The sequence below is a fragment of the Genypterus blacodes genome, unplaced genomic scaffold (genome assembly GCF_046128005.1).
Source record: "Genypterus blacodes isolate CSIRO-AG114 ecotype Tasmania unplaced genomic scaffold, CSIRO-AGI_Gbla_v1 ptg000122l_1, whole genome shotgun sequence".
Lineage (NCBI taxonomy): Eukaryota > Metazoa > Chordata > Actinopteri > Ophidiiformes > Ophidiidae > Genypterus > Genypterus blacodes.
In genome coordinates, this window is record NW_027466925.1 from 130525 (window position 1) to 153477 (window position 22953).

General features: G+C 44.2%; 4 protein-coding genes and 1 non-coding gene across 5 annotated transcripts; 3 read left to right on the forward strand and 2 right to left on the reverse strand.

Moving 5' to 3' along the window:
* Nucleotides 1–217: 217 nt before the first annotated feature.
* On the reverse strand, nucleotides 218–2679 carry nit1 (nitrilase 1). Its single transcript, XM_076162578.1, has 6 exons — nucleotides 2450–2679; nucleotides 1704–1937; nucleotides 1442–1545; nucleotides 1194–1330; nucleotides 952–1077; nucleotides 218–827 (listed from the first exon to the last, which is right to left on the reverse strand). Exons 1-6 carry the CDS (start codon nucleotides 2536–2538, stop codon nucleotides 561–563), a joined length of 957 nt encoding a protein of 318 aa, XP_076018693.1. The 5' UTR covers nucleotides 2539–2679; the 3' UTR covers nucleotides 218–560.
* A 569-nt stretch (nucleotides 2680–3248) lies between these two features.
* On the forward strand, nucleotides 3249–5428 carry pfdn2 (prefoldin subunit 2). The gene is made up of 4 exons (XM_076162579.1): nucleotides 3249–3377; nucleotides 3936–4024; nucleotides 4132–4255; nucleotides 4351–5428. Exons 1-4 carry the CDS (start codon nucleotides 3297–3299, stop codon nucleotides 4540–4542), a joined length of 486 nt encoding a protein of 161 aa, XP_076018694.1. The 5' UTR covers nucleotides 3249–3296; the 3' UTR covers nucleotides 4543–5428.
* Nucleotides 5429–5859: 431 nt separating this feature from the next.
* trnas-gcu (transfer RNA serine (anticodon GCU)) lies at nucleotides 5860–5941 on the reverse strand. Its single transcript has one exon. It is a non-coding gene; the product is annotated as a tRNA-Ser (tRNA).
* A 67-nt stretch (nucleotides 5942–6008) lies between these two features.
* Nucleotides 6009–9848, forward strand: b4gat1 (beta-1,4-glucuronyltransferase 1). Its single transcript, XM_076162424.1, has 2 exons — nucleotides 6009–7574; nucleotides 8250–9848. Exons 1-2 carry the CDS (start codon nucleotides 6480–6482, stop codon nucleotides 8439–8441), a joined length of 1287 nt encoding a protein of 428 aa, XP_076018539.1. The 5' UTR covers nucleotides 6009–6479; the 3' UTR covers nucleotides 8442–9848.
* A 9062-nt stretch (nucleotides 9849–18910) lies between these two features.
* Nucleotides 18911–20859, forward strand: six7 (SIX homeobox 7). The gene is made up of 3 exons (XM_076162593.1): nucleotides 18911–19318; nucleotides 20367–20530; nucleotides 20643–20859. Exons 1-3 carry the CDS (start codon nucleotides 18911–18913, stop codon nucleotides 20857–20859), a joined length of 789 nt encoding a protein of 262 aa, XP_076018708.1.
* The last annotated feature ends 2094 nt before the right edge of the window (nucleotides 20860–22953 follow it).

Below are 22953 nucleotides of genomic sequence, written 5' to 3' on the forward strand. Positions count from 1 at the left end.
AAACAGCAATAAGTAGTTTGCAGAGATCTTCTACTGTTTGGAAGTTACATGTGAAGCACATGAATGTGCTTCATCCAACCACTGTTTGGTTCGAATTTCAGTATGTACATATTGGGGAAAAGTACGTTTATTGATACACACAAAATAAGATATTTCATAGGCAAATGTACGACACTTTATTTATCTACACGACCAACACAAGAAACAAAGCAAGGTCTTTTAGAATCAAAACTTTAGTAAAATCCCAAGAAAAATATATAATCCACTCCATGACGTCACAGGTTGATGAATATGAGTAAATGATTAACATGGGAATGATTTTAGCTTGAGACCGTAACAATGACACATCAAACACGCGTCTCTTTCCCACATTCTTACTGCCCAACAGTGCCATCTAGCGATCAAAGGGAGCAACGTCATTTACAGCCACGTTGACTCACTTGGCTACCGTAACTCTGACATCTTCATTAGATATAAACACTTTATTAATTAATGAAAGTTAAATTAATTGCTCAGATGTTTTCTTATGTGTGTTGTCTTCTATATGTTGACTTTTGTGTTCAGCTCTGCTCCAGGCTGTGGTAGAAGCCAGCGTCTCTGCGGTGCTGGTGGACTGGCAAGTTCCTCCTGGTGCTGCTGACTTTCTCCAGGTTGATCTCTACCAGGGTCACACCAGGTCTCTCCCCCCCACAGTCACCCAGGACCTCCCCCCAGGGATCCACCAACAGGGCGTGGCCGTACGACGAGCGCTTCTCGTGGTGCCAGCCGACCTGCGCTGCTGCCAGGACGAAGCACTGCGTCTCTATGGCCCGTGCTCGGAGTAACACCTGTGAATAATAAGAGACATTTAAAGCTACATCCACTGCTTCAGGAATGTATACTTAACAGGCGAACAAGTTAAAGTGTTGGGTTCAGCCTGCGTTAAAATAATTCTGTGTTGATTGATCCTACCTCCCAATGAGCCGCCCCCGTTGGTACAGTGAAGGCTGATGGGAAGGTCAGGATCTCAGCGCCGTGCCTCCGCAGAGCCAATGATAACTCTGGAAATCTTAGATCATAGCAGATACCCATGCCCACCTGTGACAACAAAGCCGGAGCTTCAGCAACAGCGTAGATTACATCATCTTCTCTCAAAGAGGTTACAGACTGGTTTCTATGAGAACCTTGGCCGTTATCGTCTTATGAAATGATACCTTTCCGATGGGGGTTTGGACTGGAGGCATGAGTGAGGGTCCGGGAATGGTGAAGGCACTTTCTTTAAGAGATACGTCCCTCTCTGGCAGCTCCACATCAAACAAATGTGACTTTCTGTAGACTGAGACGATATCACCTGGGGGAGAAGTGAACAATGTGGCCGTGTGTGTGAGGACAGTGTGGTGAAAAACCTGGATTGATAGCCACAGTAAGAAAGTAAAGAAACTGTTGTAAATATAGTTGGTACCCTTATCGTTTATGATGATGTGACTATTGTAGATTCGTTGGTCAGTCTCCCAGTTGGGTCCTCGTTCATGAAATCCCCCAAGGGACAGCCACAACTCCAAACTCCTGGAGGAAGATCAGATGAAAACATCTTTAGCCTCATCGTTCACAACCCATTTACACATCAAACACAACACAAACCGGCCAAATGTCTTTTCACTGTGGTCCATCCCACCCACAATGTCAAGTATGTGGAGAACAGAATACCCTAAATAGAAACCTACCTGGCCAGCTTAGTGTATCGTGAAATTGCGTCACCTGCCAAGCTCTCAGACAGCGACAGCGTCTCCTCTCGACTGGATCCTATGTAGTCGAAGCCCTCTGGCAGGAACGCCATGCAGGCCCCTCCCTGCCTGGCGTCCTCCACCAGCTGTTTACAGGCAGAGAAGTTGGCCTCTTTGTCCGGCGTGGCTGTCACCTGACACACTGCGGCCACTGGGTGAGCTGAGGTAGACATCCTTAAACGAAACATACGTATAATAAGAAAGCAGAGCATACAGATGACAGGCACGTGTCCCATATATGTTCAAGAGACATAAAGATGTTTTCTCCTCTCTGGTGTTAAAACAGTTGCAATCACACTGGGAGGATCATTCACATTAAATTTTAACTGTGCTATTCTTTCAGTGTCAAATATATACAATATGGCTTCATTCATTTTCGCGCAAGCTCCTGGCCAATCACAACGCTTGATCGCAACGAAGGGTCACGCCAACAAACGCGGTGGGCTCCATAATGACGTCTCACCTCAGCAGCTGGCGCAAAGACCAAACACACGGGGAGACGTGACAGCAAGATGTCTCTCCTCTTTAACGTAAAAACTCTCACAATCAGACTTCATAACCGATGGTGATGATAACAATATTGACTAGCTACTGACAGTAATTAGGCTGTTACCCGTATGTAAATATGAACTACATACTGACAGTTATTAGGCTCTAACCCGTATGTAAACAATATCTACACATACCTGTTGTTTGACTTGATCCCGTCTCTCACAGCTGGAGGAAAGACCAAATGCTTTGCCTGTGTCCGCCAAAAGCACCTGACAGTGAACATGGATCCCACGATGGTCCTCCTGACCCCTTTCTTAATCTAACTCTAGTCTCATATTAACGTTTGCTTAATGTTTAGTCAAGCAGGAATGTGGATTTCTCTCTTCTTTGCGTTTCATCATCGCGTAAGCAAGCAGCTCACGAGCTCCACCTGCTGGAGGCGATCGATTATTAACTATACAGTGGGATATATGATTCTCAATCCAGACTTTTGAGCCGTTTTACAGAAATGAGTGGTTATTCTGGACTTTTCAGAGATATTATCCCTGATTTTAAAAATATTTTTATTACTAATTACATCTTTATTACTTTCCATGGTCATTGCAGCCTTTTCTATTCCAGACATACCGATACTGATAAAGATTTATTCTGGACTGTTCCACTCTTTTCAGATATATTTTCAATTCATTTTTGGCAGCTATCCCAAATCACTTTTGAAACAACAACACTCAGTTTAATTCTACTTTCTTGGTATCACTTTCACATTTGCTATTCGTTGTCTTTTGGACTTGCTGTTGATATAACATCAACTTTATCTTGAAGTCTGTATTTTCCAGATGCTCTTTGGGTGGAACAAACTGGTCCACGGGGCTTGGAAGGTATTAAATTACAAAAAGGATATGATTAAATTGTGTGATTAAAGCTCAACTTTTTTTCCCCTTCTAAAATCGACTATATCTCCACACAGGCAATCACAGGAGACACCTCTTTCTAGAACAAGCAGCCCGGCCTCGGGGTCCTTCTCAGCAACACCCTTCCAAGATGGCAGCGAACAGTAGCAGCACGGGTAGCAAATCCACTACCAGTGCCGGAGGAAAGCAGTCCGGTCCATCGGCCGAACAGGTACCAACACTTTCACCTCGGTCTACTCTAACCGGCGCGCCCCTTCTCGTTGTTTGCTCGAGTTCGATGAAGCTACGATCGCCGTATTGCCTCGCGGCTAGCCGAAGCTAACATTAGCATCTGTATCGCCATCGCCCAACATTGTGCTATCTCACCACACAATGTTAGAACGAGCCCCAGACAAGCAGACGCACAGTTTCAGATATCATGAACTGATGATAATTCAAAGGGTTCTTCTCACTGACTTATCCGTTCAATAAAATGCTCATGGATCCATTGAAGTAGTCGTACTCCTTTATTGGGGGTGGTGTTAGGGTGAGGACGGGGTCTGACAGTGAGAGTGACTATTTTTATCACTGCACCCCCCTCACATGCAGTCTGGAACTCTGTTTACCATTAGTGGACATGTATACTGATATAAATGTTTCCCCTTTTTATTTTAAGTTCAACTAATTTGTGATTTATTTCCTAGTTTCAATTTTGTGGATGTGTGAAGTTATAACCAAAAGAGTGAAATTGCTATAACAACTAAAATGAGTGTGTTGTCATCTGGAATAGGTGGTGGCAACATTTCAGAGGATGCGTCAAGAGCAGCGCAGTATGGCTTCCAAATCGGCAGAGCTGGAGATGGACATCAACGAGCACAGGTTGGTGGCTGATGCTCCCCATACCAGTGTGTGATCTGAGTGGAGATGTTCCATATGATTATGGAGTCATTATTATTATTATTTTTTCAATGTTTCTGTTTTCACAGCTTAGTAGTTGATGCATTGAAGGATGTGGATCCAACTAGGAAGTGTTTTCGTCTGGTGGGCGGAGTTCTGGTGGAGAGGACAGTCAAAGAAGTTCTACCAGCTTTGGAAAACAACAAAGAACAGGTGCTGTGCGAGAAATGAAAAGGATGCAACCTACAACCTACAGTTTTGTCACTTGGGAATGTTTTCTAATGCTGGTTCCTCTTTTTCCCCTTCAGATCTCGAAGATAATCGATTCCATCAACACGCAAATGCAATCGAAAGGGCGAGAACTTACAGAGTACAGGGAACGCTACAACATTCGATTGGTGGGAGAGGGCGAAGGAGAGACACAAGGCCAGTCAGCGACGGCTTCCAGGGACAGCGAAGGAGGCGGATCCAAAAGTGGAACTGGAGTTTTAGTGTCATAGTTAGTAATGTCGGAGGATCACAGTTGGGCCCTATGATTTCTGCAATACAATAAAGCAAAGGCAGAGTCATAAATCTAGGTTTAAAAAGAGAATATGGGGTGTTCTGCTCAACATAATGAAGTTGGTCGCTTCAGTCTATTTTTGGTTTTTCTTTCTGTCTTTTACACGTAATTGGAGTGAGTCGATAGTATTTCTGATGAAGTAAGATGAGTGCTGGGATGAGTGAGGAAGCTCTCAAGTCATATTTTCAAACACATAAAGCACACAAGATGATGCAATTGTGAGCAATATCACAGTATGATTTAAATGTCTTTGCTCTGCATTTTGGATTATCAATTTAGAAACTGGGGGGGAAATAGCAGCAGACTTTTTTAGGGCCCTAAAGTAGGTTGAAGCTGTGCCTCAAGTTACCTTTGCCAAGGCAGAACAGGTCCTGGAAGGCATTTTTCACATGTGCATGAACAAGAGATTATACTGTTAACCTCTCACTCCAGATCATTCTGAATATTTCATGTTTGTTCCTCCCTCTGTGATGCAGTTATTTTATTTACAAATCCTAAATTGTATTCACACAATATACATGCAAATTCCATGTGTTCATAAATAACATCTGTATTGGGAATTCTGAGCGGTGGGGAGTTATGGTGAAGATCAAGCTGATCAGAATAGTACCACTAAAACATCGCAATGAACAAATGTCACTGAATTCAAAGTTTTTTTTACATAGCATACCATTTTACAAACATTTTCTTCCAATCTGAAACACATATATTGTCTTAATTAGAGGAAATGCTTCCTAGGACCTGAGGTGCACTGTCAACATGTCGTGAGGAGAACAATCTTTGTTTTCTTAATGGTTATGAATTAAAGAACGTTCACACTTGTGCGCTGTTGTATGGTGTCTGAGATTCTTGTATCAACAACTCAATGTGTGTTGCTACTTTTTACTACCTAACAATAACATACAGTATATGTCAACCTCAACCCCAGAGGGATCACACCCATATTCCACATAATGCAGTCAGATAATGTCTTCCTTTTTTCACCTAAAGGAATGTATATTTTAGAATATTGTATGATTGCTGTCAATGATGAGATCAATTTAATCAATTTAGAAAATCATAGGACAGGGCTTTAATTTCAATACCAGGTTCTTTCCAAGCAACAGTTACCATAACACTTCCCTTGTTTCATTATGCACAGCAACACTAGGGGCCTCCTAAATGACTTTCCCTTAAATTTACGTCATGGTCTAATATACTTGCTCTATGTGTATGTCGTTTCAGCTCCTACTCAAAAATGTGACATAAATGTATCCGACGAGGATGGGATTCGAACCCACGCGTGCAGAGCACAATGGATTAGCAGTCCATCGCCTTAACCACTCGGCCACCTCGTCACGTAGAACGCTGGGGGGCGGGGCCTATATTATCCCTGACAATCGCCGATGTTTCGATTTTACGATATCATCTGAGTATTGATTGCTTTGTATTTAAACCATTGTTTAATCTCACTTGTGACGCGAAGAAACTATACGTTCGAGCAGTTATCCGAATTGAACGCCGTGTTTACTCCAGACAATACGGTGATTACTCATCGTCCTGCGCCGCTGTCGCCGCAGCAGCTAACAGCGCAATCTGGTAACTGTGTTGTTTTTTGATGGAGACCACAGAAACTGAAGCGATTTGGTGCTCATATAATTCGTTTTAATGTCATATACCGTCGCGTGTTAGCTCGGCGCTGCCAACACACAGAGATGAATGATGGGATCGAGATTACGCCTTATTAAAGGGTGGCAGTGTTAGCTTTGTAGCAGCCATGTATGTAACGCTAGCTGGGGGGCTTGGACAGAGAAAGCCGTAGCGCAGACAGCCGCCTGTGGTCGTGTTTGGACCCGCTTCGTGTACTTTTATTAGCCGCTTTGCAGTTGTTCTGGAATGCATATCTCCAAGAAGTGTTCGGTCTTCAAAGTGGTGCTGAGTGCTCTGCTGATCGTGGCGCTCCTGCAGCTAATCTACTTGTCCTTCTTATCCAAGTTTCATGGTAAGCAGCAGCGCTACAGATACTCTGAACTCTTCGGGTCTAGGAAACATGCGCAACCTGAGAAAAACTCTCGGAAAGAGCGCCTGAGGTACTCGCTCTCTACCGGCGGGATCTTCGACAACAGCGGGCAGTATCGCGTGTACAAGAACTTGATCAAAAGCGATTTCACGACCAATCACAAGCCAGGATTCCAGCCCGGTACCAATGTCCTGTCTTTGGCCACACACACAACCATCAACAACCTCCATCACTTAGGATCTCTTCTGGAAAGGTGGCAGAACCCGCTGTCTGTGGCCATCTTTGCACACGGCCAGGATGTGAAGTTTGCCACCGCTCTGGTCTACGCCCTCAGCTTCTTCTGCCCTCAGATTGAAGCCCTGGTTGACTTCCACCTGGTCTGCCTGTCAGGGGAGATTGCCAGCTTCCCCGAGCAGGACCGTGAACATTTTGCCGGGCTTGAGGACTGTGCATCTGTCTTCTCCAGACTAGAGACGCACAGGGACCAATCCAAAAACTATGACATCAGTGGAAACATCTCCTACCCCAACAACCTCCTTCGCAATGTTGCCAGGAGTGGCACAGAATCCTCCTACATCCTGGTCATTGACATGGACATGGTGCCGAGCGCTGACCTGCACCAGCAGTTCCTCGAGATGATCACAAAGCGTGAGTCGGCAAGTGATGAGGTATTTGTCCTGCCTGCTTTTGAGATCCGCCACGCCAAGAAGATCCCCGCAACCAAAGCTGAGCTGGTGCAGCTCTATCAGGTGGGTGAGGTGAGGCCGTTTTATGAGGAGCTGTGCCCTCGCTGTCAGGCCCCCACCAACTACTCGCAGTGGGTCAACAGCCACGTCAGGGGAGCAGGAACGCTGGCGGTGGCCTACACGCTCACCTGGGTGGACCCCTGGGAGCCTTTCTACATCGGGCCCCGCTCTGTGCCCCTCTATGATGAGAACTTCAAGCAGTACGGCTTCAATCGCATCAGCCAGGTTGGTGTGAATGACGGTGGGACACAGTATTCGTCTGAAACCCCCTTTGAGTTGATGTGTTAGGCCCATACAGCAATGCAGAGGTTTGTGTGGTTGTTGAATCTGCTCTGTGGGATCCACAGCTCAGCATTCTGCAGAGTCAGATGAAAAATATGCAAAACTTTGTCCGAGAGGCAGAAAAAAGAACCACAGGCAATCACAGGAATATATGTGAATATTTAAGTCTAGCATGAACAGCTCAGTATCTTCTCTGCCCAATGTGGGGACAAAACCCAACAGACACCATGTTCAGTCTCAAAGGTTCATGACTCGACACTGACACTTGCTTCCTTTTGTTTTCTTCTCTTTGTTTGTCTGCTTGCTTCCTTCCCTCTTTCCCCTGGTTCATATCTTCTCTCCTCAAACCCTTCATTCTTGGTTTGCTGTACAATCTCTCCATCTTCCTCCACACTCTCTCCTCATATCCCCTTTACGTATTTATAACATATTTCATGTCTGCTCCTCTCTCCGTTTCTTCACTTTTCCTCCTTTTTCTCACCTCTTTGCCCTCTCCACAATCTGTCTCTCCTGTCAATCTCCTCTTCACCACATCTCTTCTCCGTCATCTCCTCTCTGTTCTCTCCCGTCACTTCCCACTTGTCTGTCTGCCCTCTCATCCACCTTCTGCCTCCCCAGGCGTGTGAGCTCCATGTGGCGGCGTACAGGTTCTCAGTGCTGAGCTCCGCCTTTGTGGTGCACAGAGGGTTCAAGATCCAGGGCGAGTTCCACTCCAGGAAGGACGAGGAGAACAAGCGAAACCGGGTCCTTTTCCGTAACTTCAAAGAGGGCCTGAAAACCAAGTACCCATCCTCCACCCGACGATGCTGAGAGCTGATGAGGGATTCCTGAGAGCATATCGCCGGTTACGATTCAACTCTCTTAATTAGCCCAAGATATCTGGTATTGTGTAATCCAGTGTAAAGGATGAAACGACCATTCAAGACTGTCCTAGCAAAGTTCATTATTTTGGTTCATATCCAGGGTACTTATCGGAAATCTAGGACATCTAATATGTATCAATTAAGAGCGTGTTGGATCAATCATGCTTCCTTTTCTATTTTACAAATTGCGAACTAGTGCTGACTATTGTGTCCGTTCCTACGCGTTTGTCTTTGACACCAAATCTCCACATCTTCACTCAGAGGCATGTCACATGAAGTTGCCTCCTAAATTGAGAAGAGCCAGAAGAACACCTCTACTGTTTTATAAAACGAACGAGAAATCCAATGCAACTCTGAATCGCTTTACTAGTGACAAACCTGCTGTGGTTCGACCACCAGATGGCGACACGTGCTTAAGTGTTACTCACAGCGAGGATGTAGTATAGACGCAGTGTATATTGCACTCAGAAGTGACTAAACAAAACACTACAGGGTGTACACACAGCAGTGTTTGGTGCTTTTTTTGGGGGGTGTGTGAATTCCCTCCACACCATCGCTGTCGACTCATGAGAACCCTCGTTGTTGCCACTGACTGTCTGCAGACATTGTGCCACATTGCACTCTGCCAACACTGTTGGAATCTACTGTATTATAACGAGGACCTGACGTTGGTATTTGCTGATTATCTGGTGTGTCAGCTGTTTGCTGCCTCCAGTAGGACACAGGTGTAGCATGGGTGGTGTGAATACAAAAGAACTGCTGCTAATCTCGAAACCACTACTAAACAAGTAGCAAATTATTGTTTATTATTAATAATTATTATGATAATTATTGATGTAGTATTCTCTGACAGCTTTGTTTATAATGTCTCCTTTACTACCACTCTACTGATGTCTGTATAGAGGCAATGCAGTTTTACAGCATTACGCACCGCACAGTGTAGTACATGGTAGTTCTGTTAAAGTATTTAAAGTGTTCAACTGTTTTTTGGCAGCTTTTAAGCTTTGACTTCCTTCCTCATTTTTCGGTTCACAGTGCTGTTATGATATATTTATATTGTGACTATGTTATTCTTTAACAGGAAATTGTTAAATCGTAGTTAAAAAAATTTCCCCCGAGCAGGAAAACCGTAGCAGAAAATCATGTTTCAATTTTTGCGTCTTTAAAGCCATGACCGCATCATTTCGTTCAGTGCTTTGGAGTGAGATCACTACTGTTGCTAATGATGTAATGGTGAGGTCCAGTGTTTTATTTCTCATGTCATCACCTTTTTCATTTTCTATTTATTTATTTGTTTTGGTTCATAAAATAAAATGCCCAATTTGTATTGTTGGAATTTCTATTAAAGCCACTGGATGACTTTTATCACACCCAGATTGTACTTCACTCCACCTGTAATCGTGGTATATAAGTGATAAGTGTATATAAGAGCTAGAGGTGGTTGAAAACATTCTAACCTGGTTGCCTTAAAGCAGCCAAGCACTTGGAAATGCACAAATCCAGTCAGTTAACGTTATCAGAAGGATTTGATATTAGGGACGTAGCATCAGATTACAAATGGTGGGTCATTCATAAAGCACAAGATATCCACAGGAGTATCGTTTCCTGAGCACTTGACACAGTTGACATAAACCTGTGGTGTAACGTGGCTTAAGTTGGGGGTTTAAAGGCATCCCTACACCACTCGCATGCAAGGGGTGATTAAAGGGTGATTCAGGCCAGCATCCAATTAAAAGCTCCTAGAGTAATCTAGAGCTACGTTGAAGTCGACTTCGGAAGTCACAGAGATCTCGGTGGCTGCGCTTTCGTCCAGGTATCTAATGAAAGTCAAGTAAATATTTGAAACGTAAAAAGGAAATGCACACAAAAGAGACAGGGTATGTTATTCGATAAGTCATAAGTTGCATAAAATACTTGACTGGAAACATCTGGCTAGGCGCTAGTTTGACGAGGCAACCTAACATCTACACCAGCCACATTATGTTTTGTGCAGGACGATTAAAACACCATTTCAAGCCCGAGTCGTCTTTTCGCCCACAGCTTTAGGGGACACCGAAGTGTTCGTGGATAAGCTGGCCATCTGTTAGTGAAGCCGAGCACGTGTGACATTCGGCACCTGACGCGGCGAGCCTGGACGACTGAGCGAGACGGGCGAGAGCGATACCAGCATGTACCTCTGAGCTCTGGGTTGATATGCTTTCATTGGGCATTATGTAATCTCCATCAATCAGAGTATCACTCCTCCACACATAACACGCTTCTATACCATCGATAAACGATTGTTGGGGCTCTCCAGAGAAGTAATGTGTGGATGTATATGTTCTTCTTACCTCTGATATTCTCCTCAGTGTCCAGTGTGTTAATAAAGTGGCAGAAGGTGCAGAAATTTAAGGAGTTGGGGCGGGGGGGAGAGAGATCAGGAGAGGCAGGTTTGGTGAGGTAAAGTGGGGTTTATCTCGACAGCTTTGGGGAGTGACGGCTTATTTGGGTCAGGGAGCTTTACGCCATAAGCAATTAGGGCCGCCCTCTCTTGTGTACGCTGGCAGGAGGGAGGCCTCCCGCCATCAAGATTAGCCGCCCTGCTAAAGCAAAGAGAGCTCCGCGGCTTCTGTGACAGTGGAGGGGGAACCAGCTGGAGGGCGCGTTGAGGAGGCTGAGGTGGTGGTGGGGGGTGCGCTTGGGAGGGGAAGGAAGAGCGATAGGGTCGACATATAGGGGCTGCAGACGTATAGAACCTATGCACGGGTCAGTGGACGGGTGAGAGGTGAAGGAGTTAATGGCCCACGCTGGTAAAAAAAGGGGATTCGTAAAATGAAACGTGGGCACAGATGAATAGATTGTGCACTGTAGCATGTTGAGCCGCGTTTTGGAAAGAAAGGAGGTACAGAATGTTTATAGCACTTGGCTTAACATCTGTGATTCATTTCTAAGGAGCCACTTGACTGGAAGGATTTACAAGTGATTACAGCACACGGCTTAAAACAAATGATTTAAGAGCTCGCTATCATCGTGGAATAAAGGCTTAAGCTGGCAAACTCACCCAAGGCCTATTTAAAATTACATTCCTACAATTTTATGTTACACTAAAACACAATTTTGTTACTCTTTGAGAGCAGAAAGGGTTGTAAAATGTTACAAATTTTGACCCCTGTCCATTCTCTCCATTTCATTTGAACACATTCTAACTTGGAACTTGGAACTCACGCCTCATCTCTCCCTTAATAACATCCCCTTCTTCACATATGTTGTGTATGATCTTGCATGTTCGTTTCATCATGAGCTTCATCCTCATCCTCGTTCACGTCCCTCTCAGAGATGCGTTTCACAGGCTTTAGCAGGTGTCTACCTGTTTACCTCTTGAGCAAAGGGCGCGCATATCACCCTGCCTCTAAACCTGCTGTTCCCGCACACACACGCCGGCCGCATTTTAAATGTATCCCGCTAAAGCCAGACTATCCGGCCTGGAGTACAGAAGTAATGAGACGTGACACTGACCGGGGCAAAGAAAAGCAGGCCTAACAGATATAGGTAATCCTTCTCACCAAGCTAACGCCTCTTAGCCTCCCGCCCCCGCTGTTACATGAACCCGCCAGGAATCGACAGAAATAGATGACAGAAGACAACTCGGTCGCTCCCATAATTACACACAACACACACTCATATACACGCACCAGTTGTGTTAATACAGACATACACACACATCACAGTTATTCCAAAATGACTGCTGGCAAACTCGTACAATCACACACCCTCACACACACACACACACGCCACAGCGAAGCACCACAACATATGCTCTGGGCCGCTCACCGACACATAATTGCAGACGGTGCCGTCGCCGGAGTTAATTCTGCTTCGATCGATGCGCTAATACAAGGCTCGTTTATCAAAATCATTCTGTAACAGATGATGCAAGCTATGATACAATTACCCCACTGTTTGCACAACACACACTGAGTGTATGCCAACATTGACTTTGAAGATTACCTGGAGGATTTCCAGAAAGACCATCAGTCCTCGCTGGAGTATCGGTTCAAATCTGTAAGAAGAGGGTGGCCAGTCGCTACATTTAGAAGCTTTAAGTTAAGTCAGTTTACAGTGATTTTACTAGATTCACTTAAACGGCCTTTAACAAAAGACTACAAACTTTGTACATTGTACCTGCTAACTATGACATGTAGCATTGCGACAGAGGAGGACAATGCAACAAGTGTGATATAGTATAAATGTGGTTTATTGCTATCAAATATATGACACCCGACAGAAAGACAGACAGACAGACAAACAGACAGACACACACACACACACACACACACACACACACAGACACAACAGATGCCTTGATGAGCGGGGAGCTCAGTTCATTAAGTGTCTTCCTATATGGACCTAAAGACAACACGACACACACTAGACGGCCAAGGGGGTCTGTCACTTCCTTCCTTCACCCCACCTCTGCCCTTATACAAAGGTCACCAAAGGTCACCTTAATCCTGGCGCCAAAATGACCTGCTGGCCCGTCCTGATCATATAGCAGTGCATGTGATATGTTGCATTCCAAATGTACAAATGCAGCAGGGCACAAATATGACTTTGAAAGCCATTTCTTGCAGTTGTTGTGGTTACGAAAACCCTGAAAGCACCAGAGTAGAAGTTGTGAAGACCTACTACTCATTTTGGACATAGTGGGGCCTAAATCCCCCCCTATGCATTTTTTATCCAAGCTGTCCATCTCGTGGAGCCACACCCCTCTACCCTAACTCTATGCTTGACCTGTGTACCAAATCATCCATAACGGTGGCACACTTACGCGGACATGAATCTCTCTCCCTACCATCCCCCCACGCCACCTTCTACACCATTATACTGGACAAATCACCCGTCCAATGCCGGGTGCCGTCTGCTTGGACTGACAGCTGACCTGCCTATGGGACAAGGGCACGGCGGCGTCACCGGCGCAGAGGGCAAGGATGGGCGAGCCGGGCCCGGGCTGTCCAGAGAGGATCAGGGGGAGGTAAGTCACCAAAGCAGGAATTAATGAGTATTATGGTATTAGGTGAGAATAAGTCCCACTTTAATTCCCTTATGATTCCTAAACTCCAGTAACACCTGTTACATATCATGGGGGGATACAGAGGGAGATTGAAGATTGATAAGAATATAAAGCAATCATTTGCTGAGACGCGATGGGTTATACATACATCTCACTCAAAACACCTCTGATAAAGACGCACAAACATCTTTATACACATATACATATACACAACACATGCTACTCAATGTAACAAATGTTGTTTGTTTGTTCCTTTTCCAATCAGATACAATTTTAGTCTGAGTTATCTACTACATCCACAATCTGCTATGGGTGTGTCGCTGCACATTTGAGCCATTTGTACTAAAAACAATTATCAAAAAGGTACCAACTGCCCTCTTGATGCTACATGAGAATGCAACTGCCATCTTGAGTCTACCAGCTGTGAGATTGACTCTGTGTGTCTCTGCTCTTATTCTTGTAGAACAGACATCGTCTAAAACAATTATTTTTATTTCCATACATAAAAGTGCAAAAGCAGTGTTACAAACTCCTGCACCTCCTGCATGTTTATACTTCTGTCTTTTGGCCATACCTACGTGTTAAAACCTGTTCTACACACACACACACACCACCTTCTGATGAGCACTCGAATATACACAAGAGCATAAAATAAAATAAGTACTACTACTACTGGTCCGGCTACCTCCACACATCATCTACCATATTGGGAATGCAAGTTCAACCCTCCCCTCATATTGCCATCTTAGGCACCCCATCTGACTCACGCCAATTTAACGCCTCACAAAAGGAAATGGTCATGTTCACCTCTTTGCTTGCTAGACGACGCCTGCTCCTGCATTGGAAATCCCCTACCCCTCCCTCTATTTCGCAATGGCTGAAGGATACAATGTTTTTTCTTAAACTCGAGAAAATCAAGTACACTATGAGGGGCCACACTGATCAGTTCTATCAGAGATGGCAACCGTTTCTCTCTTACCTCACAGATCTACAGGCTCTGCCAGACGAGTGACTGAAAACCTGAACACCCAACAGTAACTTTTTATTTTTTCATTTTATTTTACATCCCAGGCGGGTCAGGACGGGGTTGTCTGGATGCGGGGTTGTGTGACTGTGGAGTTGGGTTGGGTCTCTTGGTGGGATGTCCTCTCTTTGTTTTTTTGTTTCTCTCTTCTCTCCTTCTCTTTACCACAGACTATGATGCGATTTGTAGTAGCCTTCGTTGCTGTTTGACATCATCCTGTAAGAACTGTACTTACCCTATGAGGTCACCGCATGAACATCACTGATGCCATCCTGGACTCTGCGTCCACACTACTTTGCCATGTTCTCACAACCTCCAGCGGCCTTGGCTTCCTGCTGTTTCAATATCAATTTCAATCTTCTTGTACCTCATATTGCCTTATTTTACCTCAGGGTCTATGTATACAGTTGAACAACAACAATAGTAATAATAATACAACCTTCTTTCTTTCTCTCTATCTCTCTCTCATTTTCCCGCTCTTTCTATATGAAAAAATATCTCCAAAATATCCTTTAATTGTATGCGCAATGTCATGTAAAATGTTTGCTTCAATAAAAACAAATAGTAAAAAAATAAAAAAATAAAAAAATAAAATGAGTGAAAATAATCATGCTGCTTCTGTCAGGATATAACAAAGATACCAGATAAATAAACTGGACTAACCTGTTAAAATATGACAAAACGTCATCCTAATTGAAAAGCCTGAGACTCGATTCAGACTCCACACATTGAGTGAGGTGGTGGCTCCTGAATTCAACACAAACTTGACCACAAGCTATTTCTTAAAGGCTTAAATTAGGGATTGCCAGCTATCAGAGTTGTTGGTAAGTTGAAACCGTCTGCGCTGGTTCAAAATGTGACGAGGGAACAACCCGCTCCTTTGGATCACTGTCCTGACAAGAACATCTCATTATACAAATAATCTCCATCCAGCTTTTCGCTCTACAACTTCAGGGATAAAGGAGCTCAATGTGACAGTGTTCTCATTCATTCCATACAGGGGATTTCCCCTGGACGGGCTGTTATATAGAGGTAACAGGGAGCAGAGACACAGCGCGCCATAGGCAAAGTGTGTTTGATAAGGTCAGACATGAACTCTCTTACTCCAGGTGAATAAAAACACCATTCTGAGGTCTGAGTACCTTAAAGGCCTTAAAGAAGAAATATGTCATCATTATCTCTCCTAGCATTACACTCATCTGTAAAGGTGCAATCTGATTCAAATGCTTTATACAACTCAGCGTGGCTGCAATGAAACCAAACTGAACTGATAAGGCAACTGAACTGCCCTTTCACCTTCTTTGTGTTTGGACTCTCATGACATCAAGCCTGTGTAAGTGTTTGCTCGTCCTCTTCATCCTCCTCACACCCTGCAACGAAGGATGGGGAGGTTGCTTTTGTCGTTTGTTTGTTGAATGCTCCTGGCATGGGGCGAGCGGCAAAGCTAACGCTGTGGGTCGGGGACGAGGACGGGACAAGAGGCAGGATGGACAGAGAGAGGGGAGGGGAGGGGAGGGAAGGGGAAGACATGCCGGGGGATAGACCTGTCTGAGAGGATACGGCTATTGAGTTGCAAATGAGCTTGTAATTAGCCCTTACACATTTGCCTGGAGGGAATTAGTGTGTGTTTGTATGTGTGTGTGTGTGTGTGTCATTGTGTGTTTTTTAACCTTTTTTTCCTCAGTATACCAGTTGATGGGTTGATGGTGATAAGCAGATAATACTAATTACTTCTCCTCCCAATTGCTTGTTAATTGTGTGGATTATACAACATGGTAATATCCTCCCCCAACACACACACACACACACACACACACACACACACACACACACACACACACACACACACACACACGGCCCCTTCTTTGTCTCTTGCCAAAATCAACAGGTCATTTTTAGTAGCATCGTCCGTCTGTTTAAGCCACTTATTAATTATGCCAAGTAAGGATGGCTCATGCATGTAGGGTTAGAAAATTCTCAGCTGGGTCGTTGAATCCTGAGACAAAGACTGTAAAGTGACTAATCACGATATATAATCTATAAATTTTACTCTACTGAAGGGTTTCTATCACAGTTGTTATGCTGGGAGGGCACAAACAGGAATATTTAACTTTTCAGAAGACTGCACTTTACTGGAGCCGGAATCTAACATTTTACTTTGCCAACTGGCAATGGACCAAAACACAAGTTTTGTTTCAATGTTCTTCTCTCTCCAGTTTTGAGTTTGTTAATTTGAGATCAACTGTGCCTTGAGGTGTGTCACATTTTATCAGCTAAGCAGAGATGCGTTATTCTTTAGGAGTAATAACAGTATGTGACTGACAAGAGTAAGATCAGTTAGGTCAAAAAGTTGTGTTTTAGAATGATATATAACACACATCATCTGTTCATCCCATCATCATCTTATCATTTATCCCATTCTAACGGCTTGGGAGCACTTAAGCAGATTCCTGTTCAGTCTGCTCTTGGAGTGTTTAACAGATTGGGAAGGGGATTCCTGGCCATGAAGGTGAGCGTGTGTGTGTGCGCACACACATGCTGGGGGGTCAGTGGCGGGAAACGTCTAAAACTAGGAAGGGCGGATTAGCTGTGGGCATGATCTTCACTGAGCTCATTTCTCCCCTTCTGCGCCAACGTGTGTGAATCACACACACACACACACACACACATTGACCCCCCTTTCCATTAGTCTTACCCCACCTGGTATATTAAGCTAGATTTAGGATCTAACACATATCAAATGGCTTCCCGCTGCGTATAAAGTAATTATATCCCATCTATACTGCAAACTCAGCTGAACTGCATCTCAGGTGATGGCTGAAGTGATGAGTCACATAAGAGATCAACAGATTAATGCTGCTGGATAAAAAAAATCATTTTTAGTTGCAGGCCAATCCCAGACAAACACACTAGTAGTTTTGTGTGACAACTACAACATATTTCAGTATCAGCATTATAAAATGTTCTGACGATGATATAAACAGTCTGGATTATACATTTACAGCTGCCATTGCTAATCACTTCTCATTTTGGGTGAATAGAAAATGAATCCTGACAAACTCATAACTAAACAAATGACATAATCATGATGGGGGGCGGTGTGCAAAAGCCCCTTCATCTCATTTTAAACCAGATGATCCCTTACCTGACTGTTACCTTTATACAAATCCTCATATTCTCTGCACGAGTTAGTCCGTCTGTCTACAAGATTGAAATCTCTGCTTAAAGTGATATCTAAATTCACCTCATGGTTCTGACGCTTGGCAGAACTGACAGACATTCATATTTCCTTGAAGACCATTGTCTGTCCCAAATAATGTCAGGAATAAAAAGCTTGGATTGGTTGACAGATGCTTGGACAGATCCTGACTAATAAGAAAACGGCCCTATAGAATGTTTAATGAGCTAAACTGAGATCAGAAGGGTTGACCGGGGGCAGCAGATCATTAATTCTGTGTCCTGGAGATGCTCCACTGCTCATCGATGTCTCAGAGCTGTTTCATTATGTCTCAGCCTGACAAGAGGTCATGGAGAGGAGCTTTTTGGGTGCAACCATGTCTGTTTTAATTATATGGGCATTAAGTGGTTGGGGATCAGAGGATTGTGTCCTGTCATATGACATACAAGTCTATGACCTGCCAATATCCCTGACCATGGGGCGCATATTGGCACAGTGAGAGCCAAACTGATGGATGTTTGGTTGAGTTAAAGATACGCTTTGATTAATGCATCTTTTTTTTTTCCCACTCAAGATTGAAAACTTCCCGTGTTGGCACCTTGCCTGTGCTTTGCGCCTGCTGGTCATTGACTGTATAACTCTCGGATGTTTTTCTATAGCGCGCAACCTTTGGCGAGCACAGATTCAAACTATTCCCGAGGCAGGCGCGCATATTCACCAGATCCGACCAATTAAATATCTTATCTTTGCTTGTTTGCTCGCCGCAGTCATCCTGTCAGTCAATGTATCCTCGGGCTAAGCCAAACAAGCTGATCAGCCAGTCACCTCTGTACACACTACCCCCCACTAAGAGGCTAATAGCCGCGACGTATAATCCTTCTCAAAACAACTACAGAGATGCTAATAGTATCCTGCTATAAATACAGGTTGACTCCTTATCCTCGTTCTTTATTCGTAACAACACTGGAAACTTCGAGCTGCAGTCGCCGGCTTCTCTCGAACATTTACCCGAGAAAGGCTTAATTGCGCGACCGATTCACGTCAATCAAATGCAGTAAGCGACCCTCAAGAGTCATCAAACTTTTATTTACAAAGATCCGGACGGCGCACCGAGCTGCGAGCGCACGGAACTTTACGCACGGTGGGACACAACAAGGAGGCGAGATGTTCCCGTTGCCGATGTTCACGCCGGACCAGGTGGCTCGGGTGTGCGAGAACTTGGAGGAAACCGGGGACATAGATCGTCTCGGTCGCTTCCTCTGGTCCCTGCCCGCCGCCGTGCCAGGCTCCGCCGGGGAAGCGCTGAACCGACACGAGTCCGTGATGCGCGCCAGGGCACTCGTCGCCTTCCACGGTGGAAACTTCGAGGCTCTGTACCACATCCTCCAGAATCACCGTTTCACGCGGGAGTCACACGCCAAACTCCAGGATCTGTGGCTGGACGCGCACTACCGAGAGGCGGAGAGGCTCCGGGGGCGACCCCTGGGACCGGTGGAGAAGTACCGGATCCGCAAGAAGTTCCCCCTGCCCCGCACCATTTGGGACGGCGAGCAGAAGACACACTGCTTTAAGGTAAATACACTGTACTGATTTTGTTTGTAGGAGATCAAAGCTGCATGTGGTGTATCTGGGTGAAGACCTGAACTCTCCATCAGGTTACTTTCCCCTGGCATCTAAACATCACACACTTGAATATTGGGGAACAGATCAGTGAACCCTGACTTACAGTAGAACATATTTCCTGTACTTTTTTTTTAAACATGTGCTTTAGTTGCACATGTTAAAAGGGATTGTGGGCTCTTGAGATGATAATGGACATGAACACTAGTGTAAGTAGCTTAGGCACGGCTTCCTTTTGCACGGTCTGAGATGCTCGGGTCAGGAGAGTAACCTCTGATTAGAACATGCCGCTGCCTTTAAATACTGATTATAGCTTCCACAGCTTCCACAATTATGAGTGAGATGTTACACACACATTTTAAGAGCTTTGGCTGTCCAGTTTAATGCGTTTAATATAAACTATTGTACTTGCAACAAAGCTTTTCCTGCTCGTAAACATAAAGCTGATGTCACAGTCACACAGGGGATTTCTGTCCTGTAACAGAAAATTCATTTTTCTCTGTAACAACATGTCATGCTGTTATTACATTAAAGAGCATCATGGGAGTTCTGCGATGTTGATTATTTTGGAAGCAAACTTACACTAAATCAACAGAAAGTGAGGAGATAAAATCAGGAAGGCAAATGAACAAATGACTTCTTTCAGGATTCAGAGGTTACATTTTGGTTTTAGATTCCAGGCAAAGCAGAGGCAGTTGTGCTTGTGTGCCTGTGGCTGTGATCTCCCTCTTGTGGAAGGGTGAAGCATTGCTCATAAGCGTACAACAGTTAATCTTTAATTCTCCACCTCAGGAGGTTTATCATCTCCAGCGGTCTAATAAGCCCCTTAATCTGATCCAATTTAGTGGATATAGATTGTTACTAAACAAACTAAACATTATGAGTGACAAGATTACTGTTCCCACTGCTGTGTGACCATATGATGTCACCTCTAATTCCATGCATCGGTGACATAAACTCATCCTAAATCTTCACCATGTATTTTGCACATGTTCTCCAGGAAAGAACCCGCAGTTTACTGAGAGAGTGGTACCTCCAAGACCCGTACCCCAACCCGTCCAGGAAACGCCACTTGGCACAGGCCACAGGTCTCACACCCACACAAGTCGGCAACTGGTTCAAGAATCGTCGCCAGAGAGACCGCGCCGCATCCGCAAAGAACAGGTACGTCAACACTAACAATGACTGAGAATGTATGATGAAACATGAAGCTAGAGTTAGAGAATGGAGTGTACACCCGTCCTCATCTTCCTCCCTTCTTTCTCTCTCCCCATAGGCTTCAGCAGGACTCTTCCCTCCTACCGTCTGAAAGATCTCCAGACTGTTCGCATCAGGACCGCTGCCATCTACCCCATTTGCGGCCTACTTCCCCTCGCCACCTGGGCAGCCCTGAGGCCAGCGATAGCAGCGCAGAGATAGAGATAGAGCGCAGAGGGACAGGAGCCTCCACGCCAGAGATCTCTGTCAGCAGTGACAGTGAGTTCGAGTCTTAAGGAGGACAAACTTCTCTTGACTTTCTCACTGAGAGCGCATCTACCTGATGATATAACAAAGACACTCGTGGGCAGGCTGGACGTGGAGCCACATGAACTGAAAGTGAATTAAAGCTGATGACAATATGCACTTAAAAGCATCATGGCACAATGACCTTGACTGTTAACAAAACAAAGCTTTAAACTACTTTACTAGACTGCAATTCTCAGGCAAAAGATGAACAGAAATAATGTGCATGGTCTTTATAAACTGTGAATATGAACATTGAAAGTTTTGATACTGGTTTCCAAAATATTTTTGTGGTAGATCCTTTTCTACTAGTTTTTATATGAGAAACATAATCAATTTGTTATGGTTATTACTTACACACACAGCCCTTGAATGTACAAAGCCTTGAAGGTTTTTACTGCATGGTAACAACATTAATATGCATGTATTGTGTTATTATTGATAATCTGATTGTACTGGATAGAACAAACATGATGTTTCTTACAGACCAACACACACACTATGATGATCGTCTTCTGCCATTGGACAAATACAGTTTCTGTCAAATGTGCTATGATCTTAATCTGGTTGTTGGGAGTCATCAGGTTGTTGTGTGCATGTAACCATGGGAAACTCAGATTATTTCAGTTCAACATGTTTCACTGCCTTAAAGAGGAACTATGGGCATTTTGGCAGTTTGCCTCATAAACTCACTGCTACACACACACACACACAGACACTGTCAATGTAACTAAATAAGTATGTTATTATTACTGAACAGTTTTACCTGTTGACTCTCTTCTGATGTCTGAAATGTAGTAGGTGAGGCTTTGTCCGTGTTCCCCAGTGCTCCAACTGCAGGTCCTGAAATAGAAGTAGTGATGAAAGAGAGAATTGGTCTGGACTGAATGTGCCTATTACATGTAAGATCAGTGAGACGTGGGTCAGATACGACTGTGTCCTCGTATCAAAACAACCCCTCCTGTTTCCTGTTTGTCTTATACCCAACTTTTAAATAAGACTCATTACTGCATTTGTATATTTTGTAAATGATTTGTGTAAATAAATGAATCTATTTTTATCCAAACTTATACTGGCTCAGTTTGACTGTATGACAGTTCTCTGCTCTTGGGCTGGATTCAGAGCCACGTTTACTGTTTTTACTGTTGCCCAAAATCTCTCAGGTTCAGGGTTCATACTCACTACAATAACCTATTACTAACCTATTTCCTAACCCTGAAATTGTATGAACAACAGAGATCTCTTCACTTCCTTCTTGTCAAAATACAGGGGGAGGGGGGGTGATTAGTATGCTAATTTCCAGTATCCATCTCAATACTAGACTTGTAAATTACTTTGATTGACAAAGCGAGATAATGTCTTAAATACTGAACTATGATAATTTATCAGAAAAAAGACTGTTATATGCACTGAAGTTTGCATCAGTGTTTGGGACAACATACCGCTGTGAGTAGTTCTTTTCAAAACTGACTCCTGCAAACACTCTGCTCCACTCAAGACTGACTGACCCAAACCTGAACAACCATCTGCCAGTCACGCTGATATAATAATGGTAATAATAATAAGTTCATTTTTTTTTATATATATCACCTTTCACAATATAAAATGGCGCTAAAACAAATGTGTTCAATAATTGAGTATAGCCCCTGAGGATGATGTAAAAATCAAAATGGCCCTCGATAGTAAAAAGCTTCCCCACCCGTGTTGGGACGTTCAGGAGTCAGCCAGTGAAAGTTATGTGATGAAACTCACCTCACCTTCAAACTGCTCCGTCCAAACAAACCACACAGAGATTTCCGTTCGTTTAGCAACAACAACGCTTCCTTCCGCTTTTGGTGGAGAACTGTTTCATGCAGAGAAGAAACGGAACAACGTAACCACACGGGGGTGGGGCTGCTGCTTTCGTAATACATTCAACAACCTTTTTGTGGACATTTCATCATACCTTTAAAATGTTGTAGTTTCACGTAAATCACACCTGTATTTTTGTTTATCAATTACTGCTACGTCGACGTCACAGTCAGACACCGGATGAACATCTCTACCTGTCTCCCCCCCCCGCCCCCGACGGTCTGCTCAGAAAC